The sequence below is a fragment of the Catharus ustulatus genome, chromosome 8 (genome assembly GCF_009819885.2).
Source record: "Catharus ustulatus isolate bCatUst1 chromosome 8, bCatUst1.pri.v2, whole genome shotgun sequence".
Taxonomy (NCBI): Eukaryota; Metazoa; Chordata; class Aves; order Passeriformes; family Turdidae; genus Catharus; species Catharus ustulatus.
The window spans coordinates 15,587,105-15,612,521 of record NC_046228.1 but is presented as its reverse complement, the minus strand read 5'-3'; the positions used below and the strand labels follow the sequence as shown (position 1 = coordinate 15,612,521).

Here is a 25,417-nt window from a genome sequence, read left to right as displayed (position 1 = left end):
TTTAAAGTTTGAAAGTGAATCCTAAACACTACACGTCTGCTTCTATTCTAGACTTAACAGTTTTTAGGCTATCTTATACATTCTTTACCTAAATTTAGGGTAACATTGCCATGTTTTATTTAATTATTTTGTTAAATCTAATTTTTCTGTTTCACAAAAGCATTGCTTTTAAGCAATTGTTAGAGTACTGCACATACTGGTACTAAGCAGTTGTTGCAGTAGTTAGAAGAATGTAAAATTTTTGTATATAGAATTAGTTCTTCATTTGTGTAATCATTTTATGTTATTATGTGTACATTTTAGAATTTTAAAAATGCAAGTTGGGAAAGGTCACAGAAACTTTGCTTGTGTTTGTTCAGACTTGGTCAATATTTTTGTTTTCATAACTTTCAGTTGAATTATTCTGTCTTTTCCTGGGAGCTACGAGTAGCATTTGTAAATCACAATTAATTGATGTCTTCCTTTTCCTCCTTATTGTGAATAAGTGCCTTTGTCCCTTTATTGTATGTTTCTCAAACTCATTCCAGAGATAGAGTTGTCAATTTTTCTAAGATCTTATATGAGAGAAGCACTGTGCCAATCAGGATAGATATTGATCTGCTTTGTCACAACGGTGTTAGAAGAGATGATGTGAAGTCCATTCTACAGAAATAAGTAAGAGGCACAGAGTTTGGGAAATTCATTTACTTCTCAATAATCAATCTGAGAAGACTAAAATATTGTAGTTTTTTCTGAAATGTTTAGAAAACAGGTCTTTGAAAACAGAATATCCACTGCAGTCTCTTTAAGTTTGATGTTTATGTTAATTTCAATTAGGCATGAAAAACTGAAGACAATAAATTGGTTCCTGTGAAAATGTTTAGTTTGTGCTACATACCAGTTTCTCGGGAATTAAGAACTTTTCATCAGGGAAGAGAAAAGAAGCAAAATACTTGATTTCTTTGATACCCACTTTTCCTTCAACTGTTTATGTTGTTCTCTGAACGTCTTCCAGATTCTGGAGAAGTCTTACTCCTGCTCTTCCAAATTCATTTTTTTTCTGATGACTTTGCAAAATTTGCAAGAATTTGCAACAGTTTTCTTTTAAATACCTAGAGTTTAAATAAACTACTTAAGCAAAACCACAGATTCTGTTGCATTTTAGGATGATAAACTTCACGGGATTCATCACCCAAGTTAAGAAGATTTTGATCAACTCTATAGTTCTTTATTCTTGGTTTAACAAAGTTAATGAAAGTTGGGTACAGAGCAGTATCAATAGGTTTCAGTGGGCATGGCCCCTTTTCCTTGTTTTATCCACCCTTGAGCTGTTTGGCTGCTTTCAAACATTTATTTCTTCCTGTTCCGGAATTTTGATTTTTTTTTTTTTTTCTTTTTCAATGAGGCTTCTGGTTTGAGTTGGCCTCCCTTATTCCACTTTGTGTCAAAGCTTCACGTTACAGTGGAAGGCCCAATAAATGCCTGTAGTCATAAGCCAAATTGTGTTCGCTTGTCCTGTGCAAAATTAATAGCATGAGGAGTTTTAAGTAGGTTTAATTAAATTCAGGAAGAATGGAATTTTCAGAAATACTGGCCAGAAGTTCTTAATTCTAGAAATTTAGACCGTAGGATATCTTGGTTGGAACATGCAGAACTGATTTTCTTTTCCCATGCCCAAACTGAACTTCCAAAATGTATGGCTTGGGATGGATTTTCTCACAAATTGACAAAAAACCACTTCTGACATAAATGAGAAAAACATTCATTGTGGCTTTATCACGGACCTTTTATATATGATTTTGTTTTGTCATAGTCATAAATAGATGCTTTGTTGAAATTCATCTTTCTTACCTATAAGAATTATTGTGAAGGTGCTCAGCTTGAAAAGATTCATCCTAAAAAGTTATTTTTGGCCACACTGTAGGCAACTTGAAGTTGATCTTTTAATGAGAAATGTCAGACAACAAAGAAATTCACCCACCAAAGCTCTCTGGGTTTTATTCTCTGAGTGAGGCTCTTTTTTGCGGGTAAGACTCATTTCCTAGAGAAATTCTTTGGAATTGTAGCTTCTTCTGGAAATTACTGAAATAAACAGAGCAAACATTCTGTTTTAAAACAATTGAATGGTTAAACATTGTTTTGGATTAAACAAAAATTCCTAATTCCTTGTTGGAAGTTGCTGCTTCATTCTGCTGAAATATCTTGCTTTGTGAAAGAGATGTGTTAAAAGCATTAATGAATTAACATGGAGGTAGGTAGTGTTACTCCCAATTACAACATGACCCTAACATTTGTAAAGGGTTAACAAATTTTTAATGCATTAACTGATTGTTAGCATGGTAACAGATGGCTTATAAGCAAATCTAATATCATCTATTGATGTCTTAGTAAGCATTGAGGTATGTAATTACCAAGTATGTTAAATGTTTATAACACACGGTAGATTTGAAATTTTTTTTAACTGCTTATAAAGATAACTTTTAGTTTTAAATCATGATGCCCACAACAGTCTGACCTAATTTTTCATCTCACTAAATAATTTTCTTGCTCATGTATTCTCTTCAGGATCATATTGTTTCTTCCTGTGACAATTGAAAAAAAATTGAACAGTGAGAACAGTGAGACCTCTCACATTAACTGAAAGGGTTTTTTTCTTAAAACTCACAAAGCCTGAAGCAGCAGCTGACTGTGCAGCAGGAAGACTAAGAACAAGAGAATAGAGGAAATAAAAGTCAGGAGGAAGAAAAAGTAGGACTTTTGTAATACAGAATGGAAGGGAAGCTGTGGCATTTTTGAATATGGCAATCCAATCTGATAATATGCCCATTCACTTTCTGCAAATGAGAATTTCTGCAAATAAAATCTTGAAAAGTTTGGACCAGATTCAACATTTAGTGTTAAGGGTCCTCGGGTGGGTTGCTCGTTCTACTTTTGGCTGCTAGTAAGTAAAGCTGTACCTGTGACTTCTGAGTAAGAAAATCAGCCCTAATTGTCAGCAGATTTTACAGGTGATGTTTTGATGGAAATTTCTGCAGACAGTACTTCCCTTGTCTTAACAGAAACACAATTTTCCAACATGGTTTTACAAAGTAGTAGGTTACTTATATAACAATGTTTTCTTGCTAGGCAAGGAAGTACCTGCTGTTGGGTATGCCATTCAAAACTACTTGAAAATTGATTGTAGTAAATTTTGCAGGTTTTTTTGAAAGGCTTCACTTTGTATAGAAACTGGAAAGTTTTTTTGCAAATTATTTCTTTTGCACAGTAGCTTTTGTTTGAATATAAGCTTGAACTGGTGAGTATCTCAAAATAAAGCTCAGTCCTTAGCTCCACTGGGCATGTAGAGCAAGGAGAATTAACTTAAAAGAACCAACACAGTGAAAATAGCTTTTAAAATTAATACAGGCATGCATAGATGCAAAAGGCAGCCATATGAGATGTATAGTTTTTCATACTACCTACAATTTTGTTTACCTTTTCACGCCTAATGTTTATATTTGGGATTTGTAATTGCCCAGAAATCAACTAAAAACCTCCTGTGTTTCTCTTTTCTGTGTAATTCTTACTGGTTGATGAGTAACTTCCCACTTCATGGTGAAGATTGAGTCCTTGACGATGTGACCTTGTAGTTAGTGCTATTAAATATCAGTCTGCTTTGCTGCAGTTCTTCAGTTCTTTTTGTGTGATGAGCTTTTCTCCTCTGGGTTGATGATGTCTTGTAAATATTATTGTTGTGTTTCTGCTTTAATAACTGACATTACTCATTTCAAGTATCTCAAGTGATCTCTACGAAACTAGTCTCAAGATTTGCCCTTAAGAAACTGCATTATTCACTTTTCTTTAGCAGATTCTGTTGAGCACTAGCAGTTCTTTCCTGTTTCAGCAATTTTTTCCTTACCTCAATTGCACTGGTTACTTTTTTGTCCCTGTTTTTGTGGTTACTTTGCCTGTAGCAGCATGTGAAATGCTCTGTGGAAGTCCTCGTTAGATCAGCCATGTCCTAGTCTTTCAAGAAGCAGGAATCACCTTTTCCAGGGGATTGCATCAGTAATGCATAATGCTACGTTATTTCTGCACTGTACTTTGTAAGAGAAGAAATCCTTGAATTTCAGTCATAAAAACTAAAAACAGTGCTTGTTATCTATAGTTACATATCCTGCTTCAGTTATTGCAGGTCTCTTATTTTTATTTTGCTGGTCAGATATACACTGTTCTGGCATTGTTACTTGGTCTAGCTTTAGTGGTTCCACTGATAGCCTTGCTGACTGACTCTGACTCCTTTTGATTGTGATGTTGCCATGCACCTCATCAGTTATTAAGTTGGATAGATGATATTGCTTTCTCTTAGTATTTATGTCTTCTCCATTTACCCTTGTCTATCTGATTTTTCTCTGTGACTGTGAAGAGCAAGGTATGGAGGCGACATTATTTTCTCCTGACTTCTTTTGGTGTTCTAAAATTTTTTTCTCAGTCTTGCTAGACTTTTTCTAGACATTTGTCGTCCAAGGTATTCATACTTACCTTCTTTCCTGAATGTAAGTAAGTGGCTGGACATCCTGGTTATTTCCTTGTAGCAGCATTTTCTTAAGGTGCCTGTCAGTTTTTATTACCCTTTGCAAAAAAAAGGAAAAAAAAAAAAAAGGGAGAATTCTGTTTCAAATCAGGCAGGCTTTTATCTCAAGACATTTTTCCTGTCTGGAGCAATCTTTACTAAATTTGCCATGTGCTAATCAGTTTAGCTCTTATGATGTAAAAGGAAAGTGCTTTTCCTGCTCCTATGAATATGGTTTTCAATTTCCGCATAAAGGTTTCCTTTTGGTTAATTGGCTGTTCACGCTTGTACTTTTGTTGTGTAAGTGATTTCTGAATTATTTTAATTAAATCCAAATGTGCAGCAGTAATTTGAATGCATAACACCTAGATGGCAACACAACTGCTCATGGCCTCTTCTTATCTAAGAGGAAGAATTTTTTATTCTGTTTTTTTTAATAGAATTTTAATGTAAATGTTCAGGCATTTTATAAATGATACACTTAATTACTCTTTTCCTAATATCCTCTATTCCTTTAAGCCCCTTAGGCAATAAAAGGTGGAAGTATGTGTAGTGTGATTCAGTTACTATTTTAATATATTATCATATAAAGGTAATGTATTTAATAAATTAATTCTGAATTTGTTATTAAATTAAACTTTTTAATGAATTTATTTTGTGTGTGGGATGATTCAGTACTTGCCACTGGAAAAATTCCTTTGTAAAATTTAATCTGAAATGGAATTGCTTGCATATAATTGATCTGAAATTGATTGATTTATCTGAATTGATTACTTCCACTTAAAACATAATTTTGGACTGGGTTGTTTTAGCTCTGCTTCTGCCCTTCCTTCCACTAAGTGGAGCTTCATGTTACAAGTGGTCTTTGGATTTCTACTGTCTGCTTGTTTCTTGCCTGTTCATTTGCTTATATGCAGCCTTTAGTAATTTTGTAGATGATCTAGTACGTAATAGCAAATATTTTAAAATTAGTGTTTCTAACATAGTGACACTTTAGGAAAAGGTTTGCCTGGTATCTCACTGGCTATGCAGGAGTCTTCAGCTCATGTTTAGAAGTAGCTTAAGAAAGCCTGTAGTTCTCTTTCCCTTACATGAAGGTGTCTGAGGCAGCTTGGTATTCTGTGATTGATTATGTCCTTGATAAAATCCCAGGATGGACGAAATTTGCTGCCTAACTATTCTCAATCCCCTTAGGAAGGTGACAGAGTGGATTGTTGTGTGGCACAATTTATCATGCATATTAATAATGCTGTGATACTATAAAGTTAGGATTTGGATTGTTCACATGACTAACTGGTAAGTAATCAAAGTATATTGCAACTAACAGGTAAAATTTTTCTTTGAATCCTGCTGGATGCAAAGTGACATCATGTTGCAAAAGTCACCTTGTGTTCTCTGGGAGCTGTTTTTCATTGCAAGTGTTTCTGGCCTGGTTCAGACCTATGAGTAAATATTGTTGAATAGCCCCAGTTCCCCCAGGCCTTATGAACAATGATCCCCACTGTACCATTTCCTCTCCTGAAATGGTACATGGCTGTTCTCTCTAGGGACAGTTCTCCAGACCTGTCGGTGAGGGTCTTGTCCTGTGTGAACACATGAAATATGGTAGCTCTCTCTTGCTGAAATAGCTACTGGAGTTCTGACACCTACAGGGTTTTTGTCAGGCGGCACTATTTCCTGAGCACAGCAGAAACGGACCAGGAGCATGACATGGAATGTGCCAGTTAGCTGTTATGTTAGTCACACTTTTCTTAAAAGCACAATGATTTAGGGTGAGAGACAATATTTTATTTGTCATCAGGCTTAAGCATTTCAGTGACACCTTTTTTTTCCTTTATCAATATATTCCTTGTCAGTGATGATCAGTAACTGTAAACAAAACCACTGTTTCAGAGAAATCCTTGAATCTTATTTGCTTGGTGGCCGTAGTAAATGAAGCTAGTGGGCAGTGGTGCTCAGACAGTTGTTTGACAATGATTGTGTTCTTTTCTATCTCCAATTTATTCTCATTATGCTATCATACCACGAGACAGACTGTAAGTCTTGGAGACAATAGCTTCCTTATACAACATGTCTCTACTGTCTTTTACATTCTGTGGTCCAGCCTGTGAACTGAGATTGTTCAGATCCTTTCATGCTGTAGCATCCCCAGGACTCCCTCCTCCTTTGCATCTCTGCAGCGCTTTCATTTTGTGATTTGAGGTTTGCACTTGTGCTGATTTGTCTGGCAAGGAGTTCTTAGGTCAATGCTACTTTTTCTTTGCTATGGGACACAGGCAACATTCTACTGAGCAGAGTGGTAGAAGCCCAAAGGTAACTTATCAATGCTGAACTCTTGCACAGCAGACCAATGAACCAGTTAAATTATGTCATTTTAATAGCTCAAGAGTATAATGAATGGGCTTGTAAATTCTACTGCTGACATCTTTTTTTTTCCACTTGCTTGTTTTTGTGAATTGATGGTCATCTTGGGTGTAACTACTTTAATCCTATATTTTACAAGTGTTAGAACTGTTTGTTACTGTAATCAGTAACTATAATAGAAAGTGAATACATCAGCTTTTTGAGATGCATTCAGCAGCAGGACTGATAAGCAGGTTTTTTATCTAAAGCATCACATTGAACTAAATATGATTAAACATAAATCCTGTCACTGAGTGCTCAGTCAGTTGTACTGTCTAGAGATCATTCCCTACAGTAGTGTAATGGCTGTAAAAATAATAGATGTTTTGTTGATTCTTCTTATTTTCTTTGTGGGGTTTTTGTTTGGGTTTTTAAAACCCATTGTTCAATTGTTTTAATGGCAAAAGATGATGTTTGAAATTGTATTTGTATTGTATTATTGTATTTCTGTTTGCAAAGATGGTAGCAAGGTAAAAGATAGTGTTCCCCATTGGAGCATTTGACTCTGTGCTTGAATGTCATTGAATGGAGAAATAACACTAGTGGTCATGTAAATAGTATGTTTGGCATATTATAAAAATGTGTATTGGAAGAATAACTAGGTTATCAGCCCTATTTAGGAAAATGCAGGGCAAGTTCAGTTGCTTTCTTCCCCCATTTTGCAAGCAAATATTGATTATTCAGGAACTTGACAGAATATTCTGTTTAGTGAGTATGATGTCAGGTCTTATAGCTATAAGGACTCAAGTTCCTTATATATTTTTTGAGCATGTATTAAGGGTGTGCAAAAAGGGAATCTCAAAGTAAAGGGAGATTTGAACCAAATAATATAATTTTAATTAGTTTTTTAATTCTATATAATGCTGATTATTACTGTATCTCTTCCTAGTTCTGTGCTTTTTAGTTAATCTGAAAAGAAAAATTCCAAACATTTCACTATAAGATTTTAGAGCTAGGGATTCATAAGGGGTTAAAGTTTGAATATGACTTTACCTTTCTTTGTGGAAAAATTGCTTGAGTAGGTCAAGTTTTCAAGGATTTGGATTCAGTCCGAGATCTTGCATGTTAACTGTTAAAGTTTATATAACACAGACAAGGTGACTAAGCATTAACTAGGGTTTTGAAATGTTATTTTTCAAATTACATGGAAGTCTTTCCATAATCTTTATACAGTTAGATATTGTTTTATCAGTGTATTAATCTTCCTTCTTTTTCTTAGAAGCCTTCTAAATAGGCTTTAAAAAATTCGCCTTTCGACCAGCAAACTTCCAAACACCTATGAAAATAAAATGTGCTGCAGTTGGTAATGTTAAGAAAAGACAAATATATGAGAAGTTGATGTATTCTGTGCACATTCCAAGAGCAACAATAACATAAGAAAACATTCCTCAATTTGTTCCAGTAAAGGAACACAATAAATCCACCTTAGTTTACTACTGCCCAAAATTAACTGGAAAGATAAAAAAGAAAGTGGAATTCAAATAAAATTCCTCAAAGACTTGGTGTTAGTAGCTATGCCTCATTATGGGCATAGGCAGATTTACCCTGTTGTTCCATCCTACCTACATTTTACATCTTCTTATTTGTTTTGGTTTATTTCATGCTTTTTTTGAGTGCAATATAAGGAAGAATTACTGAAATTTCTGGTTGTTCTAGTTCTGCCTGCATCTGGGTTGTCAGTCCTGTGATTATTGGCAGTATTCCAGCACCAAGCTGCAAAGGAAGTAACACTTGCTATTTACTTTTTTTGTCCTTTTGTACAGTGATAATTTTACCATATTCCTCAGATTTCCTATATTTTGAAAGACTTTTTTTAACTTCCCTGAGAATATGAGTGGGATTGCATCCCAACTGAAGCTGCGAGAAGTGAAGGACTGCCCAGGGAGCATTTAGAACATGCTGTATGTGATCATTCATGAGCACCATCCTGGCATGTTGAGCATGTCCCAAGCTAAACTTCAGAATACTTTTTTTTTTTGGGCATTGTTGGTTTTGCTATTTTGAACTGAGATACTGAAACAAGACAAACTTGTTTTCCCTGTGTTCTTGGTAATAACCTGTGCTGCAGGTGCTAGAACAGAGTGAGTGAACCCTGTTTGAAACTGGGCTGGCACTTTATCCTATATTTATTCAAAGCTGTTCTTCCATTGACTTCAGCTTTCATTGGCAGTGCTTAGCAGTCCTGTGCAGCCAAATCCAGGTTTATGTTGGGCACAGAAATAATACAGCAGTGACCCCTGTGAGGAAGTTTGCATTGATAGGAAAGTTGTTTAACCATAAGAGCTGTAGGTGCTCCTAGATCTCATTGTTCTGATAAAAATGCTGCATGCAATGCCGCAGGCTCTGATGACTCTTGTGAGCCTCACTGGAGTTGTACTATTCTGGAAACAGTTAATATTTCAGTGAGTTGAAGCCATCTTGTTGCTCAGCAGAATTGGGCTGTGTTGTGCCACATGCTGGTGCAGAAAACTGAAAAATCTAGGGCAGCATGAAATGTAGAACACTGAAATAACTTACTGAAACGGAGTGTTCAGAATATAGGAAGCTTGGAAACTTAGTAGGAAGTCAGTGAATTGAGATATGTAGGGAAATGTGAGTTTGGGAGGATCTAGATATCTGAGGATTTGTTACCTGCACAGTAAAAAATATGCAGATGAGAGGGATATCTCTCAACTCCATGTGTATTTTATGCTGTAGATGTAGATGACCATGCTGACAAGGATTTAACACATGCAGCTGTGATTCATGGTTCAGGATTCTGAGTATGGATGATAGCTGGACATGGGCACCGTGTGTTAGATTGCTGGCACGCATTCTTAGGGTAAAACTTGACATTTTTTAACTGTACATTGATAATTAATGCTCAAGTGTCCTTTCTGATGTAATCCTCTGCAGAGACAGAAGAAAATGATACAGTGTCAGGTTTTGGCGCATGTTTTCCATGTCTCTGCCATGGGAGAGGTCAGTCATTTCCTTTTTTAGTTCATTAGTTCCAATTACTTTGTTCAAGCTGGAAGAGTTAGTGAGGAAATCAGACTGTATGAAGATCCACTTCTCACCTGTTATGATCCTACTATAGGTTTGATCTTGCCATTTTCATCCATGATGTAGTCATATATTTTTTTCTCATTCTTTCTTTCCCTCTCAGCAGTAAAGACATGGTTTGTGTATCTATTGGGAGGGACCTGAAGTAGTGCTGGGTAGGCCCTGCCCTTACGTGCCTGTGCTGTGAGTCTGAAGGGGGCAGAACAAAGCCCTACCATGTTATAGGGTATAAAAAAAGGAAAAAAGTTCTTTCTATTTCAAATGTTACACGTGTCAATATTGCAGGTACTGCTAAGTAATATTTGTTTCATAAATAAGATAACCTTCAAAATTACTTTTGCCTTCCTGGAATTTGCTGATGCACTTATTACAACTCAGCCATCTCCTGGAGTAGGCGTCACAGGCATCTGTCCTAGAGATAAACAGACCTCTTCAAAGCACTGGTTTGATTCATTCCTAGAGCTTGTTTATTATGTGTTGGATGGAGACTGGAGACCTCTGAATAATTATCATGCTTATGTAATTAAAGAATAGCATAATACATATGCACAAAAGTGTAAGAATCAGATAAAATGCATATTGTTGTGTTTTCTCATTTTATTTTAGTGTATTTAGTTATTTTTGGCTGTTACTCTTTGGTTTTGATTTTTTTTTTAATTGGAAGATTATAGACACCATATTATGTGACATTTTTATCATACTTACAAGTAAGATTTAGAGGTAGAAAGTTGAGACCCAACTCCAACTAAAGGTCTGTTTCACTTTGTGATCCCTCAAAATGTGATCCTGATATGCATTTGTGATTTTTCACTATGCTTAACATGCCCACTTTGAGGAAATACATGGCATGGATTAATGTATACATGACAACCATCGAGGGCTGGGATTTAAAGTTTTGGCACCCATCTCTTCTCTAAGAGCCCTTATTACTTTTCCTTTCTTTCAAGACTGGAGAATTCTAAGAACTGAAATATGCTGCCATATACACCAGCAGCTAACAAGGAAGGAACTGCTGTCTGCACGCAGCAGAAATACAAACCAACGTGCGCCGGCTGGACTTAATCTTTTGCTGACTTAATGATTATTCTGTAGCCAAAGGCAGTGCCTGGTAGCTGGAGATTTCTCTTTTATCCATAATGCAGTTTATCTAAGTGGGTCTTAGGAGCTTTGTCTTCTTTAGGAAAATATCCCAGCAAATCTTCCAGACTTGCTGGATTTTCAGACTTCTTTTCCAAGTTATTTATTATGCTTTATCACTCTGTGTTTTGTATATATTTTGATTATAGTTCATGGTCCTAGTCCCAGAACTTTCTTGCAAAATTCTCGTGTACTGCTAAGGACCTTGTTTATGTTGTTGGGATTGTTTGACAATAGATTGGTGGCCTGTGGGAGCAATGCAAAAGGCAAATCCAGGAGATGGAACAGTATCAACTCACAAAACCAGGAGAACCTGTTCATGCTGTGAAATGAGGAAACGTAATTGTATGTGTGCTAAAGCACCAGTCGTCTTGGAAAAAATTGCTGAATTTAGAAAATAGTTTTCAAATCTGCTGAGTACAAATGAGTTACTACTGAAATGAAAGCTACTGAGAAAAATGGTAATAGCCCTTTTATTTAGGAGCTAGAATGTTAGCCCTTTCTTGTGTTTTATCACCCACACTGCAGAGTCTGTAGTCAGCACACGTTATACTTATGCACTGCCACAACATACTCGTAAAATCTGTTGCGTCCAAAATTTCTTTTACTAGATTTATCTTGCTCAAGTGCTATAATGGGAAGTGTTATAGTTGCCTGGTAAAGGGTTTTGATTAAATCGATCTTCCTGTGTCTAATGTAGGTCTGTTTTAATCTTGAAAATATATTGCAGGTTTGTGTGCCCCTTAAAAGTTTAGGAAGATGCAGCGTTCTAACAAGCCTGCCCTGCTTAGCATTTCTTTCTCTACTTTTCTGCTTGTGTCCATGTGCTCCTTGGCAGGTTACAGAACCAAGTAGGACCTCCCAGGGATTTGCTGTTTTAGTAGCATAGTTAAAATATAACATACATATGTTAATAAAGGGCAATTAAATTCAATTTGTAGGCTGTGTCCTCTTCTGAACTCACGCCTTCTGACCTCTAAGCCTGTAATCTCAGGAATGTTTGAAGCTGGAATAAACTACCATTGTGGCAAAAGCAGCAGCCCTGCCCTTTTGCTCGCCTGCCAGTTGGTTTTGCCAACTCAGCTCTGCTGTGGCTATATAGTAAACCAGATCGGGGCACACATCTGACTGAAAAATACTTCCTATTTAGGATATAAGCTATATCTTTGCATTCATATTTTCTCTTCAAAAAGATGTTAAAGTTGGGTATTGTAGCATCTGACCTTTTTATTCACATGCCGTACATGTATTATCTAAAAGACACAAGTAGGAAAAGACAACAAAAATTTACTTTGAAGAAATGATACAGATTCTGTTTAATAAATTTACTAATATATCACTAAAATGGATTTTTTTTTCATTGAAAATAAAGCTTTTTCTTTTCAATTTAGCATTGCTTTTTTTTTTTAAGGAAATGATTATAAAGTAAAACAGACTCTTCTCTCCTAGTGCATATTACTAAGAAGTGAGTTGTTTTAACCAGATACAGTTTTATTTTTGGGAAAAAAACTCCATTAGCATTTTGGGGTTTTTGGGGGATTTTTTGTTTTTTGGATTTTTTTCGGTTTGAGGTGTTTTTTCCTCTGGGATCTACTTTGGATTTGCTGGACATACATTTGATTTTATGTTCCAATGTATTGATCCACTTGGATAGGTGAACAAATACTCTTTTAAGAACAGTATACAAGTGTTGGCGTTCTAAGCAGCTGTAGAAGACAAAAATTGTCAACCAATGTAAATTGAAAATCACTGAGCTCATTTGAACTTTAGTACTTAGTATAGCTTCTGACAGAAATCAGTATTATTCTTTGAACATTGTTTGACTGCCAAAAATGTTTAATAGATGAAATAAATGTGTACAGAAAATAATGGTAGTCCACCTATAGAAGATATATTAGCACATTGGATAAGGGAAATTGGGTCTTCAGTTTTGAGTAGGCACTGTGGGAACACGAGATTTTTGATAGCAAGATTACCTGTATTTCAGAATTTTCTGTAACAGCAAGCTTTTAAAGATGTGTATTTATTTTATTCCAGAACAGAAATATTAAAAGAAAACTTAATTTTTACCAGGAACTCCATTCTCTCCTTTAATTTTATTTCAAGACAACCGAAGAACTAAATGGTTCAAGAGACATAATCTTCATTAAGGCAGAATTTTATTACCTTTCCTGTGGGTACTGCTTTTACTCTGAGGATTTTAAATACTAGTTTTTCAAGCAAGAATATCTTCTACTAACAAGCATGTGAAAAACATCGTTCCAGGAATTATGGGAGCATATTACAATGAAGGGTTCAGTTTGCAGGGTAGACTGTTATACCACTCTTTATCAACTGTAGCATACTATAGTATACAAAGCCCCCCCCCCCCCCCCCCCCCCCTTTTTTTTAATGATAGTGATGAGAGTAAGGAAACTAATTTTTTTTCTTTAGCAACAGGATGACTACAGGGGACCATTCTGTTATGCTGTCTTATGTTGTACAGTACTCTGGACACATGGGCATTGGTAGTTGGTTTCCTTCATGGAATTGTTTCTGCACTTTGAAACTGGCTTTTCTAGGAGGCCTGCTAAAGACTGATTCTGGGTTTTGTTTTTCTTAGGATTCAAACAATACAGACCAGCCCATGTTTTTGAAAGCCCTACAGTAAAAGTGTTATCCTAGCTTACCTTTATTTTTTCTTGCACCTAGTGTAGTTTCCTTAAACATGTCAGATTCATGTTAGACATTTGAAGAATTAATTATTACTTTCTGGCACAAAGATGCCTGTTGGTGTCTTGAGCATTGCTTGTTTCTGCTCTGATATTAAGGTAGCACAGTGACAGAAAGTAGATGATGAAGCTGTAAACCAAAAATCTCTGAAACAATTTCATTTTTCCAGTGTAAGCATTAATACTGCTTTATTTCTAAGTTCTTATTTAAATGATGATGTTTAGAATTATCTATTGCTTGTATGTATATTTTTAGAAATATTTAAAACCTCTTTGCAGAGCTGTACTGGTGAAAACAGCAGTTGCAAAATCAAGGGTATAATTTTAAACAACTGTAGACATATTTATAAATTTTTTTTTTCTTATAAAAAGTTCTATCAAGAAGAAATGTAGAATTGGATGGTGGAATTCATATAACAAGAAATGAGCCTATTTTAGAAAATTAGGTTTTTCAATAACCCTTGTCTTTTCTTCTTTTCTTTTTCTTTCTTCTAGGACCGGAATAGGCCCTATGACACTTTTAACTTGCACTCTTTGGAAAATTCCTTAATGGATATGATAAGGACTGATCATGAGCCTCTGAAAGGTAAACACTACCCTCCCAGTGGCCCACCAATGAGTTTCGCTGATATAATGTGGAGGAATCATTTTACAGGTTAGGAATATTCATATGTCCATGCTTGCTTGGTGTTTAAACAAAAATCAGCTTTTCAGTATTTTCTATAAACTATTTGTTAATGAATGAGTTTCCAGTTATGTGAAATTTCTGTTTTCCCATCTTAAGATAAACATCTCTACTAGGTGAAATAAGGTGAAATGTTTATTTTAAGTGTACAATCGTAGTATTATCTGACTGGCATATCTGAAATATGGGGTTTTGTATCAGCAAATTGTAGAGGAAGATCTCTTGCTGCAGTGACTTAAAAAATGTTTCATGCAACTGGAGTCCAATTGTTGTGTTCAGCATCTTTTTCAAAGGTTGCACCTCACTTACATGTGGATTATCAGCTAGGATGGACTGATCCTAAACCAACCACTGTGTCAAGGTTACTCGCTATATTTATTTCAGCTTTCCTTTGAACAAATTTATCTTAATTTGGATTTCAAATTGCTAGGGGGAGACAAAAGATACTAGATATTGTTACATGCTGGGAAAGTTTTGATTATTTATGTTGTTAAACTATATTTGTTCTACCAGATGTTGTGTTAGAGATGGAACCATTTCTAATACTTGGCCGATAGTATAGTAAAAGGTGTGAAAGCATTTAATTGAATTCCTGATCAACCTGCACTCTCCTTTGTCTTTATCTTTCATTGGATAAGTTTTAAAATAGGTACACATTCTTGCTGATATGCATTCTTGCTGACTTTTAAGACTGAAGATAGTTGTAAGCCATATACCAAGGAAGCATTGAACAAAAAATGATTCCAAACTAGTAAGTCAGAACACAAAGAAGAAATTTAGTTGTGTATACCACTTCCTATGCTAATGCTTATATACATGCTTTTTGATGTCATGACTGCCTCGTTTACTCTCCTCTCCATTTGTAAAAGTATTTTTTCTTGGTCAAAAGTATTGTGCTTTTTTGCCATCTTTCTGGGTACAGTTTTTTTTTCACAACCCAACCAAACTGGCTTCTGTACCATCTTCTAAACTGTGCTTTGCAGTGTCTTCTTGAAATTTGCTGTTCCATAGCCTTCATGTGTCTTTAACCATTATTCATCTGTTTAAAATGGCAAGGAATACAGTCTCATGTCTATTCTGATCATAAAGCTGTGAAATAAGGGTTAAAGTCAAGCTTAAAAAACCAAGCTCAACAAAATTGATGTTTCTACTGGATAGATGTTTCAGGTGGCTGGCATTAGAACATTAAATAAAATTCAGATTGCTAGTAAATTAAAATTCAAATTACTAGTATGCACAGTCAAGTATTTATTGTATCTTGTTAGAGACATTGTAATTTAGCTTAAACTCCCATGATTTTTATGGGGTTTTTCAGTATTTATTTACATATACAAATAGAGGCTAATTTTAAAAGAATGAATTTCTATATGAATCTGAGTATGGGAAAAAACAAAAAGATGGAGTTAGAAATTGGATTGGATATTAATTGCTGAAGTTGGCTATTATGTAAAATTTAAATTGATCTTTTCCATTTGACGGTGGGACCATTAGGTTTACCTTTGCTCTGACAAAGGCTTCTCAGAAGTACAGGGCTGACTGTGCCAGCCCCCAGCCTTGCCCTGGCCTCACGTGGACTTTCCCGGCTCCTGTTTTCACACTTCAGCATGACTGGGAATATTTGTAGGAGTGGCTCTTTCAGGACACGTTCATTCTCCCTTGCAAGAGGTGTTGCCTTTCCTCAGTGTTAAACAGATCTCTGTTACTGTTTTAGCTGAATCCTTTTCCTGAAAACCATTCTTCTGCAAAAATAGATTCAGTCCTCAAAGCACTTTCTTACTGCATTTTTGCTGTTTCTTTTTCTGTGAAAATTGGTCTTGACTATTTCCCTGTACATCCCATTTCTTTTTCCCTACAAAGGTGCCAAAGGCTTTCAGCTCCTGTCCTTCTCCGCACTTTCCTCACATTTCACTTTGTTGTCTTCAAAACCACCTGCTTTTTCTTATTTATTCCACTCTCCTCTGACTCTCCCCCTTAAGGTACCAGGACATTTTACCACATTCAGGAAGTAAGTGATCAATTCTGCTTGCTTTGGCTTGCTCTTAAGTCATTGCCCAATTTTCATTTATTTTTACCTTGAAGTTTTTAAAATATATTGGTTATGTACTTCAGCTTAATTTTTTCGGTTCCTTGTAGACAAACCCGTGTGAATGCCTCATGTATGAAATTTCTGGAATATTATAAACTTAACCAACTCTCTGAGCTAGTTCCTCTTAATTTTACCACCTCTATCTTCTGTAGTAAACTGTTTATTCCCTTTAAAATCTTTACTTCCTCTTGCATCTGATTGTCCTCATTTAGGTTTGTGAACTATTTCTTCTGTAGCTACAAAACAAAGCACCCACAAAAATTCTAATTTAGAATATAAGAAATTAGATGGCTTTCAAATGACTCTTAAAAATTGTTCTCCTTTTGGTAAATGAGCCCTTCTTTCTCAAACAATCACAGCTAGCAGCACTTACAGGTCATTTACTGTCCAAATTTTTAAGTGGAAAGAGTGACAAGGGTGAATACCAAAATTCTCTAGTTTTGAAAATGTAGGAAGATTTGGAAGATATGTTTCTTGGGACCTCCAATGCATCTTAGAGAGGCAGTGGAGCTGTTTCAGGATCATTTCAACCTGCTGCTGCCAGCAAATACTTATTTTTAGAAGTACTGTCTGTATATGTATTCATGAGTAAAATATTGCCTGTGGTTTATCTGAAGTTTGAAACTTTGCTTGGAACATCATCCTTCTTGGCATATGTGCCCTTCATGTCCCAGCAGATACTTGGAACAAAATATGATTCTCTTAGGTATGGAACAAGAGCTCCCAATTAGAAAGAGAGTAGGAGGATTAACCATAAAGGATTCCGATGGGAAGACCAAATTGAAATGCATCTGGAACATTTTGCTCTTGTTTTGGGGTCTCAGTTCCTCATGCTCTGTTTGGTTCAGAGAAAGTAATGGAGAAGTTCAAGGTGAGAAAGGGAGAATCTGTCCTCTTGTTTGTAGTAGCTGAAGTTTCATACCCTCTCTCAATCTAAAGTATGGTCAGGCTTTATCCTGTAGGCCATGGAAATTGGGTTTTATTTCAAGGTCACCAAAGCAGATTGCTTCTTTTAAAACATGATCCACTTGGCCTTGAGAGGGCATGTGATTAAGTGAATTTTTTGGGGAGGGACTTCTTTACTGCTTTCAAGTGTGGAGCAGAGCAAGTCTGACAGATTGTTAGTGCAGCAGAAATGATCTGATCCTCACTCTTGCAATGTTGAGTTCATTACACTGAGCCAGTCTGATTGGCAGGCTGGCTTTGTGCTCTCCAGCAAGGAGAGCCAGGGTCGCTCAGTCACTCAGTTCTTTTTGTGTATTTCTTGCTGTAAAAGAGATTTGATATCTAGCTCTGAGGTTTCTGGGCCTAAATTGCCAGCATATCCATTGAAGTTTTTTTGTGAGCCTAGTCTTGGGAGAAGATGTTCGGTGTCAACTCTTGTTTTGTTTCTGAAACTGATTTCTTTTTCTCTGCTTTTCCTGCCAGACAGGAGAACCCTTCTGTACGTTCCTTTGTCCTCACAGTCTGGGAACTGTGTAACTTTACAAATCCTTTGCCATTTTCGTGCTTTGAGATTTAAGGAATGTAAATTAATTGAAAAGGAATTCTCATTTTCGTTTGTCCCTAGACACTGTGGCAGACTTCCCTACCTGCTTTCTCTACCATCAAGACTAGCTTCAATATTTTCTTTTCTTTCAGTCAATACTTGCCCTCTTTCAAAAAGAGGGAAGACAAGTTAAGTAAAGGCATTGTTAAGGTTCTCTTGGTTAATGACAAATTACAGTGTATGCCCCAGGGTATCTGGTTATTCCTCATGTCAGGCATTACGAGGCCTCTTTGACAGAAATGTGCAGTATCTCCTAAGGTGTTTTTCCTGAACAGTCTTATTTATTTTCTGAGTGACCAATGAAATATATTACACACTAAAAAAGTATGAGGGACAGTTTTGCTTTAATGAGGAAAGGTTATATTTGCAGTATTTTATAGCCTTTTTTTATTTACATTCTGCTTTGACCTAAAGGTAGAAAGGCAAAAGTGAATTATCAGAATGGTTATGGGTTGATGCCACTTATCACTGACCAGAACATTTTTTTCCTACATAAAAGTGTCTCCTGTCTGTGGTGTAATATGTCACTGTTGCAATATGTTTATCCGTGTCAAACTATTGCATTACAACACAAACAGAGGCATTCTGATCTATAAAAAATATTTTGATCAGTAGTAACTAGCAGCTGCCTTTGTTCTATTTTTAAATAATTAAATAAAATATTTCAGCTGTGTTAGATCATATGCTGTGCACATGTGTTACTGACAGGTCACGAAACTAAGGATAAAATTGAGGAGAGAAATCATGTCCTTCAACGTATTTATTTTAAATTTACTGTTACACTGGATAACAGTAGTATTTGGTTTTTAGTCTAAATCAGAACAGAAACAAACTTTGTAATTTACAAATCCCCACCTAACAGAAATTCTGTGTTTTTTTTTTTTTTAAGTATTAGTGTAGCACAGCTTCAAATATAAATACTTGGAAACAACACATGTACAGGGAGGTTTCAAGAGTAGGCTTTATTTTGCCTAATTTTAATGGATATACTGTAGAAAGATACATAAAGCATGTGTGGATTATGTAATATTTCAGTGGAGATCTAGAGGTTGACTATAAATACAACAGTTCAAAGGCAGAAATAGCATCTGTGGGGAAACTTTTTATCTTGATTTTCAATCCTTAATGTCACCCATATTTTGGGAAATACAAAACTGAAATTACTGGGTTACTGCTTCATAACTTCTGTAAAGACTCTATCAGGTCTTATGAAAACTAACCAACATTTAACATTTCTTGTTTACATTTAAATTAACCACATTATTGACAGCCAAGTGTTTGAAGATCACATGCAACTTAAGACTGTTGTAATAAGTACAGAATGGACCTTTACATTTCCATTTTGATTTGCATTCATTTCAGTACATGCCACCTGATTTTGTTCAGCTGTAAGTGTTCCTAAGCTTTTTGTAAGCAAAGCACTAAGTTTGCCACATGACCTAAGAAAAGTGAAGGTGAACAGATCTTATTTGTGTTTGCAGTCAGCAGCTGAACACAAAGGTCATGCAAATAGAACAAATGTTGTCATCTCAGTCCTAGAAATGGTGATACACTGTTGGAGCTTTTTGCAGCATTTTCATTAGAAAAAAGTGCAGTGTACCAGCATTTCCCAAAATCTCAATGCTCATCAGATCCCTTTCTGTAAATGCTCAGGAAAAACAGAGTGAGCAGGCAGATGTTTGCACATGTGTATTTGTGTTTAAAATTAGGTCCCTCTAGCTAATCCTTTTGAAGGAAAGACACTGTGTTGCCTTTCCATTTAAAATTCTCCTTATTTAAGAAAATGCTCTGTAATATTTTCTTTTCAAGACAGAATATGGTCATTAAATGGTTAATATTTCTTAAATTAAATCCGTGCCTTTTGCAACAATCCTGTAGTATGATCATACTTCCTGATTTGCTGCTGGCAACCAGCATGTGCTTGTCTTTGACCTGCTGAATCTGTTTGGTGAGAAGTGGTGAGGTTTTTTTGTTTGCTTTGTTCAGTTTAAGAAGTGGTTATGAAGTGAGCAAGTTTTCCTTCTCTTTATTTCCCTTTTTTCATTGTGCTGTGGAAGACTGACTTCACGAAGACCTAAGGCTGTTTTGCTTTTTTCTTTCTCACTTTGCTACTGTTTTGAGGGTTTTGTATATTTTAGTATAGATTGTTAATGGAAAAGTCTGCTTTGATATTGTTCCATATTAGTCCCCCCAAACACACCAATGAAAAATACCAATATTGCTCTTTTGAATACAGTTCTAGAACTTCATGTTAGAGTGAGCATATGTGTACAAATACTTGTCTACCTCTTGCAAGTAATGCCAAATTTAACTTTAAATTCAACTCTTGCTTTCAAAGTACTATTAACTAGAAAATATAGCTGTTTTCAAGCTAAAAATATTTGCACTACTGAAATATATGCGAGACTGCTGTGTTTTATTGGAGCAATGTAATTTACTTATCAAATCTGCATTTCACTGTAATGTATATGCTGCTTTATTTTATAGGTTTCTTTCCCTACTGATAGGATATATATGCTTAGTCAGTGATAGGAAGAAGTTTTATTGCTGATATTCATAGCTGATAATTACACACTTCTCTTCATATTGCCACAAGATGGTTTTGCACAGTTAAAGTAAATACATGTGAACACAGTAATAATTCTTCATATTTCCCTTCTGGCAAACAATAGTACTTTTGTTCTGCTCAGTATTTTGGTTTTTTTTAATGATCTCTATAAGTGTGGGTGTTTAAATTATGGGTTTGAACAAATGGCAAATATACATTAAAAAAGAGGGGAGAGAATAAAGTCAATAAACTTCAGATAGCTACCTTTTATTTTTGTATTTTTTTATGTGGACCCTTATTTACAACATTCTTGGTGTTGAAGTTGTCTTGGGCATGTGTGTTGGGTTAATGTAGCATAGTTTCATATGTCTGTAATTTTGGGAAAAGGAGAGAACGTTCTAAGGTCTACTCAGGTAAAAATTACTGAAATTCTTGTATATGCACTTGTGCTTTGTGGCCATTTGTAAATCCTGAAGCACCCTCATGGCTGAACTGGGGGATGGGGAGATGAGGGAGGCTGTGTTGAGTCATAGGTTGTGCTGTAAATGGGCTCCCAAATACATGGGAGTCAGATGAATAATCTTATTTCACATGTCTGAGGTAATACTCTGGTCTTGCTCTGGTTTTTGCACTCTTCTGTGTCTAAACTTTACCCTACCCCACTTACCTATCTATCCAGATAAGGATTGCTGGTTTTTAGTGCCTTTTGTTGGCACTGATTTGGAAACCATAGAAAAGATAAGAGTGATAAAGGAGGTATTATTATGAGAAATAGAGCAGACCTAGTCCTGTTGCCAGTTTCATTTGACCTTGCCACATGATTATGTAGTCATACATTGTAATTGATATCAACAGTAATCTTAAGAATTATGTGAGAGGAAGTTCTCATTTCAAGGAAGTTCTCATTCCCAGAAAGTTCAGGATAGGTCAAAAGCAGACCAACTTTGCTCTTTTCTAACAAATCTTACGCCAAATATTAATTGCTGGATTGATGCAAGTGGTCAATCTTGGTGCAAATCGTGAGGTATAGTAATGCAAGAAGTCTTAATATGTAAGCACTGAACATTGTTTTCTTGAAATGTTGATTGTAACATAAAAAAGGTTAGAATAGATAACTAATCTTAAAAGTCCTTCACTATGTGAATGTTCATATCCAGGGGCTGGTTAGGGTTACACAAGTTCAAAAAAACATAAAGCACTTAGGAACGGTAAATGAGTAAAAGAAGAAATGCAATAGCGGTAAAACTGTCTGATACTCATGTTTACTGTTTCTGGAACAGCATTATTTTTCAAAACTGATCATATAACTCAAAATTATCTGGACAGTTTAAAAAGTCTATTTGCAAAAGAATCAATAAAGATTCATCTGTGGGAAGGGTTTGCTTCCTGAAGTTATTATAAAGATATCAGAATTCATTCAAGATCATTACTCTCCTTTACAAAGAACAAGGTACAGTTAAATTCCATTTACCGTCTCATTTCCAGTATAATACAGAACAGAGGATACAGACTTGATGTGCTCTAAAAAGGAATTGGGCTCTCTGCCATGACAAGTATGATATTGCACACGCAGCAAAGCACCCAGGCAGTCCAGGCAGAAAAGTCTCTCCAAATGTTGTTAGGAGCGATAATTTAAGAAATGTAACAATGTAGGATAAGCAGCAGTGCAGCCTGAGCCATACAAGAATCATCAAGCCTAAATTTATGTTCTGAAGTGTTTAAAGAGCGAGAAGTATACAACTAGATTTTTTTTCTTTCTAAACTAAGAATTGGAAAGACATAAAAGAGTGATTTTTGTTGTAACCTAACTGCAGTACTCTAAGAGTATGTTATAAAAGCATGTAATTGAAAATATACTCAGTAAATAGTTATGAAACCAAGACAGGCAGACTGAAAATGGCAGATGTACACTGAATACAAGTACTGGGGATGTTGTTACTGGATGGGTTCTTGTTTATGATGCCAAACTGCTGAATCTATAACTTCTGTGCTCTTAACTTCTCTGTGTTTCTATTTAGTGTGCTTAATATTCTTGAAAAGTAAACCCTTGATCTAGAGATTTTGTTTATAACCGTAATTAGAAATACATGCTTATATAGATTTTGTAAATGTTCAGGTAGCATACATGTGTTTTTCTTAAATTTGATTGTTTTCCAATAGTAATTTATGTTTTTCACGTAAATAGATATTTGAAAGCACGTATTCTTAATTGCATTTCACAGCTCTACATTGCACCTTTAAACTAAAAAATTATAATTTCCTTTCTGTGCTCTCTTGTTGTTCCTTAGATAATTATGTAGTTTTGTAATCTGCAGATGGCCCCTTTTTTCAATTGAATAATTTGCTTCAAGCAACAAAATATTAAAACATTATAACCAATATGAAAGGCTGTGTAATTGTTCATAATGAATTTGTCTAATGATTGGTATATTGCCAATCTCTTTTGAATGCTTTTAATACAGGTGTGTTTTGAAAGGATTCCATTGATCTGTTTCTGTAGAGTTGCATGAGGGACCTCTGAAGATGTACAGTTTTCTGCATGCTGGCTTAGCTCAGTGGGAGAACATGTCCTGCTTGTGCTGCTCTGTATTTTCTACTCCTCTTAAAAGATAGCTGACAAGAACTGTTTAAAAATAGCAGGCCAAGGGCAGGTGACAAAATGTCACACAAGCAGCACCTGGTCCAGTGACAGCCTGGAGGGAGGAAAAAACCAAACCCAGATGTCACAGATAAGATTCTATTTCTGAGGCTGGTCAAACAGCAAAATTTCAGCTTCAGCAAAGGAAAAGAGAAGGACCCATCCAAGCATTATGCATTCAAATTTTGCTCTTATTTTTTTCATAGTAGTTTTTTTTTCTTCTATTTCAAGTATTAATTTTAAAGTACAAATTGGTACAGACACCTTTTCTCTTTACAAGTAGTCCCTGTGACCTCACACTCATTAGTACACTGTTAGGGAATGAATGTCCATCTGGAGAGGTGTCTGAAGTATTTTAGCAAAGGTTATACTAAATGAAATAATAGCAGCTTTAATGTTTCTGCAGTGCCAGATTAATGTGAAAATGTGTATAGGAGAATTATGTCTGTAATTAGGAAATATAGTTAATGAAGAACATCTCTTTAATAAGCTTTGCTCAAGGAGTTGGAAAATAAAAATGGAAATTCTGTTTATCTTCTTTTCCCCACTTCTTTCTGGAGGTACTCTTTGCTTCATAGCCTTATTATGGTGGCATTTTTTTCTTAAGGAGAAAACTTCAATGTGAAGAAAAGATTTATTTACTTTTCTTAACCTGCTTATGACTTAGTTTCAGAAGTGTATTGAAACTTCATGCTGCATCTGTTCAGAAAGAATATTCATTACAGCACAGCAGTTTCAGTATCAATAGGAACTAAAAATGTTGGAGACAATTGGCTTTAGATCTGCTTTGCCAGAATTTGTTTGTTAAAACTTGAGTTTGCAGAAGTACAGGAACATAACCATTATATTGGTCTTCCAGTGTAATGAGTGGATCCTGAGCACCCATATTTGAGTTTCCATGTAGTGAAGAAATGTAAAGTGACCTCTTCCTTAGCTTCCAAACTTAGCCACACACCTAGAGATAAGAAAAACCTGTGAAATGGATTTACATTATATACATAAAGTTACTTACCTTAATTATAGTAATGTAAAAATTTATTTTAATTATCCTTTGATATAATTTTCTCAGTAAGGACTACTACAAATCACACCTTGCAGATATTCTTGGATGGTTTAATTTTAAAAGTCCTATGATAAAGTGTCTTCAGGGTAAGGTTTCATACTTCAGCTCAGTTGAAAGTGTCCAAAACTAATCTGAACAGCACTCCTGCTGTTGGCTCATTTCTTACTTTAACAGTAAGAGTAGGTTTCTCTGGACTAAGTCTCCTTTAGGTCAAGAATATCTATTTTTCAAAGTACATATGAATGTACTGCTTGAGAGCAATATTCCTTCCAAACCAGTGTCTTATCTCAAATGGTGGGTGATGGGACATTCTTAGGGTAAGAACTCTCTCTCCAGCTGTCTGTTAACTTGAAATCTTCTGATGCTGCATGTAGCATAAAAAATAGTAGTAGAAAAGTAATGATTTATTTTTTTACCAATTAAATGGAGTTTTGTGATTCTGTATTCGTTGTTGGAAGCCACTATAAATGGCATAACTGCAGCAAGGTTGAACTTGAGGCCTTGTTTTGAAAGGGTAAGCATAATGCTTTCTTAGTGCAAAGTAAAGGAGTGTATTAAAATAATTGTTTCCTTGTTTATTTTGTGATTTTCAGTATTTTAAGTACATAATACTGAAGATACTGTGGTGTTAAATATTTTAAATGTGTATTCTTGGGAAGTTGTCTTCAGTAGGTGGAGGATTCAGCTACCCTGATTGTTCATTCCCTTTAGAAATTTTTCATATTAATGAATTTAATTCAGTTTTGAAATAAAAACATTGAAAATAGCTTTTGCTTACATTGCAGGGCGTATGGGAATAAACTTCCATCATCCAGGAACAGACAATATTATGGCTCTTAATAGTAAGTAGTTAATGTCTGGTGATTTATATTGCCATGTTGAATATTATTTCTTACATCTATTGTGTTTGTAGCTGCACAGTCAGACATAAATATGTGTAATGTTTTCATAGATGTTCATGTTGACTCTCTGAAAATGTTTTTCATAAATCAGTCACTTCTGTTTCTTCATATTAGCTTTG

The 25,417-nt window shown here is 35.4% G+C and overlaps 1 protein-coding gene across 7 annotated transcripts in view; it reads left to right on the top strand.

Annotated features, from left to right (window-relative positions):
• Positions 1 to 25,417, top strand: part of CPEB3 (cytoplasmic polyadenylation element binding protein 3) — an 82,215-nt gene that overhangs the window by 14,109 nt on the left and 42,689 nt on the right. For 5 of the 7 annotated variants that reach the window (XM_033065638.1, XM_033065637.2, XM_033065642.1 and 2 more), the window contains exons 3-4: positions 14,323 to 14,482; positions 25,182 to 25,238. In XM_033065638.1, coding sequence (XP_032921529.1) covers positions 14,323 to 14,482; positions 25,182 to 25,238 — 217 coding nt within the window. The remainder of the gene's footprint in view (positions 1 to 14,322; positions 14,483 to 25,181; positions 25,239 to 25,417) is intronic. The other 2 variants (XM_033065644.1, XM_033065643.2) reach the window with 1 other exon arrangement.